General features: G+C 33.9%; 1 protein-coding gene across 1 annotated transcript in view; it reads right to left on the reverse strand.

Moving 5' to 3' along the window:
• Positions 1-1,020: 1,020 nt before the first annotated feature.
• Positions 1,021-9,444, reverse strand: part of LOC106475425 (DDB1- and CUL4-associated factor 12-like) — a gene marked incomplete at its 5' end in the record, with an annotated part of 18,469 nt that continues 10,045 nt past the window's right edge. The window contains 2 exons of the mRNA XM_013936107.2: positions 1,021-3,710; positions 6,382-6,690. Coding sequence (XP_013791561.1) covers positions 3,552-3,710; positions 6,382-6,690 — 468 coding nt within the window. The remainder of the gene's footprint in view (positions 3,711-6,381; positions 6,691-9,444) is intronic.

The following is a 9,444-nucleotide window of genomic DNA, read 5'->3' on the forward strand; positions in this document are numbered from 1 at the left end:
GATTCACAGTGAGTAAAGTTAACAGGATGATTGTAAACAAGAAAATCTGAATTATGGGAGAAAATCAGTACATCATGTGGAATGTTGGAGAACTACAACAGATAAGTTGCTGCATTCTCTGAATTGCATCAAGGACATTCAGAACTTTGAGTTACGTCATTGTTTACAGGACGAGAGCAACTCAACAGGAAAGGCTACAAGTATTTCAGATGTAAGTATACCTAATATGAATACAAAACATTTATTTAAAACCCAATTTTGCTAAAACATAAAAATAACGATGACAGGAAAATGTCACATTTTAAGCCAATTTCACGTTCAACTATTCATTCAGTGATACACGAATGAATTTTGGAGGAAGACAAGAAGCTATTAAAACTAATATTCCATACCATACTTCTGCCTGTTTTTCTCTTGCAAAATTAAACTTCTTTTTTGAACAATTCTTGTTCCTGATATTCCATCTATAACATAATTTACAAAAAAATGTGTTCTTCGGGACTATATTTTCCGTTAATGTATGCAATACTGTATAAACATTTCCTATTATATTCACAAGGTTTGTTTTCTTTGTTTATAGTTAAGCACAAAACTACACAATGGGCTATCTGTTCTCTGCCCACGGTTCTTCGGGACTGTATTTTCCATTAATGTATGCAATACTGTATAAACATTTTCTATTATATTCACAAAGTTTGTTTTCTTTGTTTATAGTTAAGCACAAAACTACACAATGGGCTATCTGTGCTCTGCCCACGGTTCTTCGGGACTGTATTTTCCGTTAATGTATGCAATACTGTATAAACATTTCCTATTATATTCACAAGGTTTGTTTTCTTTGTTTATAGTTAAGCACAAAGCTACACAATGGGCTATCTGTGCTCTGCCCACTACGAGTATCGAAACCTGGTTTCTAGCATTGTAAGTCCGCAGACATACCGCCATGCCACTGGGGGGCTATTCACAAGGAACAACCAGTAATACTTTTTATATGTCCATATATGACAGTAAAGATGCCCATAGTGATACATTTAATTTTATTCAGATGAAACTTCAATATGACAGTCTACTTCATGCTAACAAAATTCCAGTTTCCTTTTTAGTCAGACCATACAAGTTTGTAGGAAATTTCCCAATAACAATAGTAATATAAATAATGGACATTGAAATACTCATTTTGGTGAGAGAAAAAAGGAACTAGTATTAAGCTACAGAGATTGAGCCCCCAAAAATATTTTAATGAATTGATTCTACATTGAAAGCAAATTTAATTGTTCATACATCACAAAGTTTTCACTAATTTTTTTTACACACCAGGCAATGAATGATAAGCATATAACTTTCCACCTTTTTTTTTCAAATTACAAAGTTTTCACTAATTTGTTTAAATACCAGGCAATGAATGATAAGCATATAACTTTCCAACTTTTTTTTTCAAATTACAAAGTTTTCACTAATTTGTTTAGACACCAGGCAATGAATGATAAGCATATAACTTTCCACCTTTTTTTTTCAAATTCCAAAGTTTTCACTAATCTGTTTAAACACAAGGCAATGAATGATAAGCATATAAATTTTCACCTTTTTTTTTTCAAATTACCTATTTGAAGTGGAATTTGAATAATACAAGGGTAAAAAGTAAAAGGTCAAACTAATACTGTAAAAGAAAGAATTTTGTATAAATTATGCACTTTTTATATTATAAGGAACTCATCTCCATCATATGTATACTTTTTCATAATTAATTAATTTTTTAACATTTCAGGTGTTTAAAACCACCTTTTGAGAACATAAAATCACAGTAATAATAATAATCAATAACATAGAAGGCTTGAATACAAGTTACTATAATCATCTGTATGTCAAGATCCATACAAACACAGACTTGTGTTAAAAAAAAAACAGAATGCTCAACCCCTCACTCTTCACTGACTTTATTTATACTTTCAGAAACTGATACTGAGATATCAAAGATATTTTTGGAGAATTATTGTTTTCCTATCATGCGGTTTCTCTCTTGCAAGCTGCTGAAAAATGCTACAAAATCCATTTTTCGTGATTTTGCTGCATTGTGCAAAAAAAAGGGTAAATAAATTAGACTATGAGGCTTTTTGGACAAAATTAAAATGTTTACACCCATCACGAACTCCTAATGTAGAGAGAGACATCTTGTATAATGAACTTGGCTATATTAAAGTATGTACAGAGAACAATATAAATATAATTACCCATTGTCATAGCACCAACTACGATGAAAAGGTACACACCTATCATTCTTAGCTCACTGCACAGAGATTAATCAAAACTTGGTAACATATGAATGAATACATTTACTTCCACACTAGCATCAATATACAGCAATTCGTTTTGGGGCCTAACTCCACATGTTAATGCTAGTTCTTCCTTTTAACACAAAATGGTCTACTTATTCAACTGAATCCAGTTGAAGTTTCAGAAAATAGTTTTTAATTTAACTTGATAATGCAAATTTTATGATAATTTAAATATCTAATTTTACCTAGTCTAACACCCTTTGACAGTAAAACATAAATGTCATGTTTAAAGATCATGAACTCCTTTGAAAACATATCAGCCCATCTAACTAGCATCTCTCCTTTTTTTCTTCTTTGTATAAATTTCATTAGTGTAAATACAACAAATAGTATTTCTGGTCAAACTTGTTTAAAAAATGTTAAAATACAAAAGTGCACGTTTTATTGCATTTAATTTTTTATATTACTTTATCCATTATAATTATATTTTTGACAGGAATTGAAATCTTAAAACATTATTTTAACAGAACAGTTTGTCAGAAATTAATTTTTCTCAAAGCTATATCAAGATTTTTGAGACAATACTATTACATTTTTAAAGCTGGTCAAACTCAACCAACTTTTTTTATCTTATAATTATAAAAACTGGAAAAAAAATTACAAATTGCAGAATTACTCAATACAGTACACGAAACATTCACCAAGTGTAAAAAGAAAACTACAGTAAAACATCACTGCAATATGACCTTCAAATCTTTCATGTAATACTTCACTAATACTAGCCTGTTTTTTACATTTTGTATTATACACATGTTAATCTATTTCTATGAATACATCTATTTACAAAAGATGTTCATTGAAAATCATGCATCATATATACATCTTGATAAATACTAATTGCTTTTTTGCTGTATCATTCAAACAAAAACAACTATCAAAATAACTATTTATAATCGCAACTTGAGATTCCACCTATAAACAAGTCATTATAATTACTTACACTTGTATCAATAAAAACATGAATGACTAAAATTTATCAGATTCCATGCACTCTTTCGGTAAGCCTTAGCTAACACAACAATAACTGGCTTAAAATCAATTTGTAATAAAGCATTCACAGAGAATTGGAAATTAACATATACATTATCTGTATGAAAAGCTTCAAGAAACAAACTGAAGATTCATTTTATTCATTAAACCAAGTCATGATAATTTCATGATGATATAGAATTATATGTTGTATGAATCCAGTGTTAAAGCCAAACTAAAACACATCTGTCACTGCCAAATTCCTGCATAGCTGCCTTGAAGGCTGGCTGGTAATGGACCACCTGCTGCAAAAAGTCGAGTTCCAGATGTGTCATAACAATGGGTGTAGATGGCAGTGTTATGTTCCCAATTCATTAGATATTCTTGGAAAATCAGTTCATCGGGATACTGAAAAATAAAAAAAAAGAGGTCAAGCATAATTCAAAGCTTCATTTTTAAAGTATAGATCCATTTATCATGGATTACCACAAAAACTAAATAATACATCTTCAATTTTCAAAACCTTTGAATAACTAGAATAAAATCAAGAATCATTACAGATAAAACTTTTACTGTATTAAAAAATGTTATCCATATGAAAAGAGTAAAACATACATCATTAACGAATGAGCATATAACAATAAAAGATGTAATTTAACCCGATGTGCAGGGGTGGAAGACAAAGTGGAAAGGCCATGACCTTTTACTCAGTGCCATTTAACACAATATTATGTATTTAAATGTCAGAGTTATCAATAATTCATTTTACCCATAATGTAGCAACACTTCATGTTAGAGGAAAGTATATACCATATACAATACACAGCATATTGATAAAACTGTATTTTGGAGGTTCTAGAAGTTATGTAAATACAATATGCAAAATATATGATGGACAAAAGTATGTTTATTCGTCAATCTGATATCAATTTACGGATATATCTTGATTACAAATATTTTTGTAACATGTTTAAATTTTTGTACAATAGACTTGTACATTTTACTAAATGCTTCCAACATTTCAGGCAGATACATGTAGTACATTTATAGTCAACATTCCTTCTCCAATACCAAGTGGGTCCAATGGACCAGCCCCATGTACATTTGGTTAAATTAAACACATAGTAGCATGGTGGGCACAAGAAGTTGTCTGTGATTATGTACTAAAACCCAAATAAAATGTTTCAAAACCTAGCAGACTACTGAATTGCAGAGAGAAAGCCAATGGTCAGTCTGACTTGCAATTACCTTACAACATTCATATTACATCAATCTTAATTTCAAATTGAAGTATTAAAGAAAACCCATTCTTCATTTTTTTGTGTCACATGATGCGTCTTAACTCAATTTTCTCTATTTCAGAATCTTCTAACATTAAAAATAGGATGCTGTAATTTCTAACCACTTATAAACACAAACTATTCATAATTACAAGCAAGAATCTGAAATTTGAACCTCCTGACTTCTTGATTTTCTGAGATATTAATACATTTGTTAAACCCATTTTGACTTTTGAAATTATTTGTTAATCAACCTTACATGGCTGATAGACATGTTTATAACCAACAGAGAAGTTTTTTAGTTTTTGTGTTGTAAACTATTAGTCAACAAAATTGCCATGAGGTGATCATATTTTGGTGCTACAAACACTAAAGGTATTTCTTTAACCTATTCATAGCTTACTTAAAAAGCCAGATAAAATTTAGCGATATAACTTTTGTGTTCTAAAAACTACAATAACTCCTTTTTTGGACACCTAAATTTGTAAAATTCAATGAGGCATACAGGAGATCCAAAATTCTTACTATAAATCCTTGTTTTTACATTTTTTGTTACATGTTTTTAACAAGAGTAACTAAAATATAAAAATTAACTTTTCAGCTTAGCTTAACAAAATTTAAGTAGAATAAAATGTTTAAAATTTCACAAGCTTGCCCTTGAACACTCTGTGGAATGTTATATTCAGAAATCACGTGGTGTTTACTTTAAATCTAAAGGATGTAGCTAATAAGCTCCCACTGTGATTTATTGCTTTTGATGTGATGATTACAGTAGTAAAACTGTAAAATCAAAAAGAAACAGATGTAAAAAACTTCTCATATTTATTTAGGAGGTTATTGAGCTTATGGAAAGGAAATATAAAACTGTAGGATGAAAAAAGTATTTTTACTTTTAACATGAAAATCACCTTTCACTCGGACTGGCTTCAGAAATTCATATACAAATCTTCAGTAACAAAAACTTCATTAAAAACCCAGATTGTTTTTCTACAACAGACTTTTTATGTTTACTAAAAGCTTGTCAAATTTTGGAAGACACAAAATTCAGAATTATAGTACACATTAGTATGTACAGGTTCACAGATATGGGGTCAGTCAATTTGACGGGTCCATGAACAGATGGTTATTTAAAAGTATCACTGCATTGTTAAAGGTCTTGTTTCCATGTGTAATTTTTCTCCATAAATACATGTATGTTTATTAGTCTATTAAGAGAGAGCAGGTATCTGGCAATAAACATTCTGTTTTGTGTGGTGATCAGTATAATAAGTAGTAATCAGTTGCTGTGACTGGCAGTGGTTTTCCCAGTGGAAAAACTGTTTATTTGCTACATATAATACATAGCAGACTCTAACAGTAACAAATTTAATACTGGTGATATAATTTATACGTGACTCATGTTATCAGGAATACTAAAATGAACAAAGTCATGTATTTTGTTGGTAATTACAGAACTAAAATTTTGGTCATACACTGATAGCTTTTCAAGTTAAGTGATAAAGGAAAAATATTATAAATTGAACATGAATGATTAAAATTTAATCTAAACGTCAAGATTACAATATTGGTTGGCATATCTTCAAGAATTTAAAAAAAAGAAACAAATATAATTATCTACATCAATTCTTACATGCAAAGTTGAAATGCTTGGAAAAAAAAACATTTCCAAGCCTACAATTAACAAGAATCCTTTTTATCAAAATGACAACAAAAGATGATGCATAAAATACAGAGTTAAAAAAAAGAAGGAAGGCAATATTAATGAAACCTATACTAGAAAAGAACATGAAGGTTTGTACCACCCAGCTTTTTGAAGTACTGAGAAATGCCTGATGACTGGAATCCACTTGTTTTAAGTAGTCAGATGCACGGAGGTCATAAAAATGAATTTCTCCAATCCCTGTCCCTATAGTAAGAAGGTCACCAAGAAAGCTGAGTGAACGAATACTAACTCTTTCCTGTTTGGATGGAATACTTTTTATGAGACGCAACGTGCGGTTGTCAAAAAATGAAGTATGAGCCCGAGAACCAACAACATAGATACCCTTTTCTTGCTGTTGTGCTAAACAGACATTTTCCTGAGAGAACAGAAGCTTCCTGGAAGTTTTCTGACAAAAAAAAAATTATAAAATCAATGAACTCTTCAATTATTATCTGTGACCAAGATAATATCTTTATCTCCTATATAAAAAGAACTATTTTAAAAGTAAAGAAAAACGTGGATCAAATTCACTTTTTTTTTTAGGCTATTGGATAAAAGTTATAATTTTCCTACACTGAAATGTATTTCCGATAGGTACTTGCTACCGCTCACATAAAAGGCTATTCTTGTTCAGTGCTACCATCTATGTGCAGAAAAAGTTTCACGCGTGTCACAAGACTTCTATCTCTCTTCCATTGGAATTGACTGATTCCAATGCGTCTCTCATACACATCATCATGCGTCAACCCTCCACCAATAAGAGTTCAAATACTCTCATGTTGCATGTGGCTCCCTTTATTCAATTCTACCGAACTATCACTTTGAGTTTTGGTAGAAGATGGAAGCATTGATTTTCAATTTCAGTGGAGAGAAAGGGTTGGAAGTGTGATCGGAGGTAAGTACCTATCGGAAATACATTTTCAGTGTAGGAAAATTATAAATTCCGATAAGGTACATTACCTCCTCTCACATAAATAGCTATAATCCCACATTGAACAGGTAGAGGGACCAGTGTGAGAGAATGAAAGAAGTATCCATAGGACACTCCCTAAGATGAGACAGCCAGATTCTAAGATCTGATGTGGGGAACCTCACCACTTCTGAACCAGGTATAATCTTCACCCATCGTAGAAAGATGTCACACATATGGGTGGAAAACTGAGGTGCACATCCAATTGGGAGAGAACTATGGCAGGAAAGTGATCCGAGCCACATGACCAACCTCCCTCATAATGATAAGAAAATGATCACTGCCCCATGGGTCACTGTCAACCATCCAAAAAAAAGCAAGTGAAAAGTGAAGGGGAGCAAATTGAGAGATCAATGGCAGTTAAAGACTGACTAGGTACATAAAAATAAATATATGTTCCAGTATTGAAGAGAGAAAGGTTGTGATCCTAGAGCATACGTTCTATGGAACGACCTCTCCCATCAATATCAGCACCACCCCAGAAGGGAATGTGTCCATTAAAGTCTCCCAGAAGTAAAAATGGAGTTGGCAACTAGTCAACAAGAGCATCAAGGTTCGATTGATCATAAGTCTCCCATGGAGACAGATAGAGAAAACAAACAGTGATGGTACAACCCAAGGAAACACAGATGGCTACGTCTTCCAAGGGTGTATCGAGGGACACAGATAAGGAGGGCACATGCTGGTCTACCAGCAGTGCCATCCCCTCTGTGCACCCGCCTATCACACAACCTGTCATTCTGGTACAAAAAAAACTGTTGAAAGGTGACTGTATTGGCAGAAATGTTTCCTATAATGAGAGACACATGGGATGATAGGAGTCAATCAAGGCCTTAATATCATCGAGATTAGAACGAAAACTTTGACAGTTCCACTGTATCAAAGTGGCCATTTTTATGTAAGTTTAGGAAAACAGGGTGGAGAACCCTTCGGTTTACGACTACGCCATCTTTCTTTACTAGATGGAGGTCGATTGACCTCCATGGATCCTGCCCTTGATTGAGCGGGCAGATCTCTGTCATCAGAGTGAGAATCCAATGACTGAGGACATAATCGAATGATCATCCTGCATTTAGGGCCCAAAGAAAGACCCGAGCAGATACCAGAGGCTGGTGCCCAAGGAGGTTGACCCAAGCAGTCACTAGAAGGAATAGTGGGGACAGAGATCGAAGTAGACATAGACCTATCAACTCTATTATCCATGGAGGGCAGAGAACACCTCACATGGTGTTAAAAAGACTCAGATGGAGGCCCAGAAAGGTCCGTCTGCACTCCCACTGTAGCATATGTCCGAGATGGAGTAGGGAACAATAGCTTCTGAGCCTCTGGATAAGAAATGTTGTGAACAGTCTTGAAATGCTGTACCTCTTTCTCCTCCACCCACTGAGGGCAAGACCTAAAGTAAGAGGGGTGAGAACCACTACAATTAACACAGTGAGGGTCCAGTTTGCATTCGAAGGCATCGTGGTCCTTGCCACCACAACAAGCACACATCACAGAACAATGACAAGATATCTTCAATTGACCAAACCGCTGGCGCTGAAAACATCGGAGAGGGTTGGAAATATAGGGCCGTACCTTACAGTTCAAATAACTTGCCTTAACAGTGGCCGTTGGACATGGTGATGAAAATGTCAAAATAAGAACTGAGGTTGGCACCATAATACCATCTTGACGAGTGGAGATCCTTCGAACTGCTGAAATTCCTTGGCTGGAGAAACCAGCAAGAATCTCTGACTCGGGAATAGACTTCAAGTCCCTCTCGACAATAACTCCTCGTGGGGGAATTCAAAGAAGCATGGGAAGTAACCTCAATGGGTATATCCCCAATGGCCTTTGAATTCAAGAGGAGTTCACTGTGCTTAGCTGTGGATGTTTCAACCAAGAACAGAGCTTCTTAACTGACTTTGGAGAGCCAGCAAGCCCCTCTAAGCCCTTCTGAATAAAAAAGGGAGACATTTGCCCTAAAGATTTATCGGATAGTGAATGCAAGATTAGAAAGTGAGATACAAGTCCACTATGTGGTGGAGACTGCTGTACAAAGTCTTATAGGTGTGGTCGTTTACCGATTAGCAGAGATTTTACACATTTTTATTTGGATTGGGGGATCCATAATAAAGGAGAAAGATTCAGTGCCCACTGACACCACCTGCCATGGAGTCCTACGAAGGGACACACTACAATGCCAAA

The sequence above is a fragment of the Limulus polyphemus genome, unplaced genomic scaffold, assembly GCF_000517525.1.
Source record: "Limulus polyphemus unplaced genomic scaffold, Limulus_polyphemus-2.1.2 Scaffold8560, whole genome shotgun sequence".
Taxonomy (NCBI): Eukaryota; Metazoa; Arthropoda; class Merostomata; order Xiphosura; family Limulidae; genus Limulus; species Limulus polyphemus.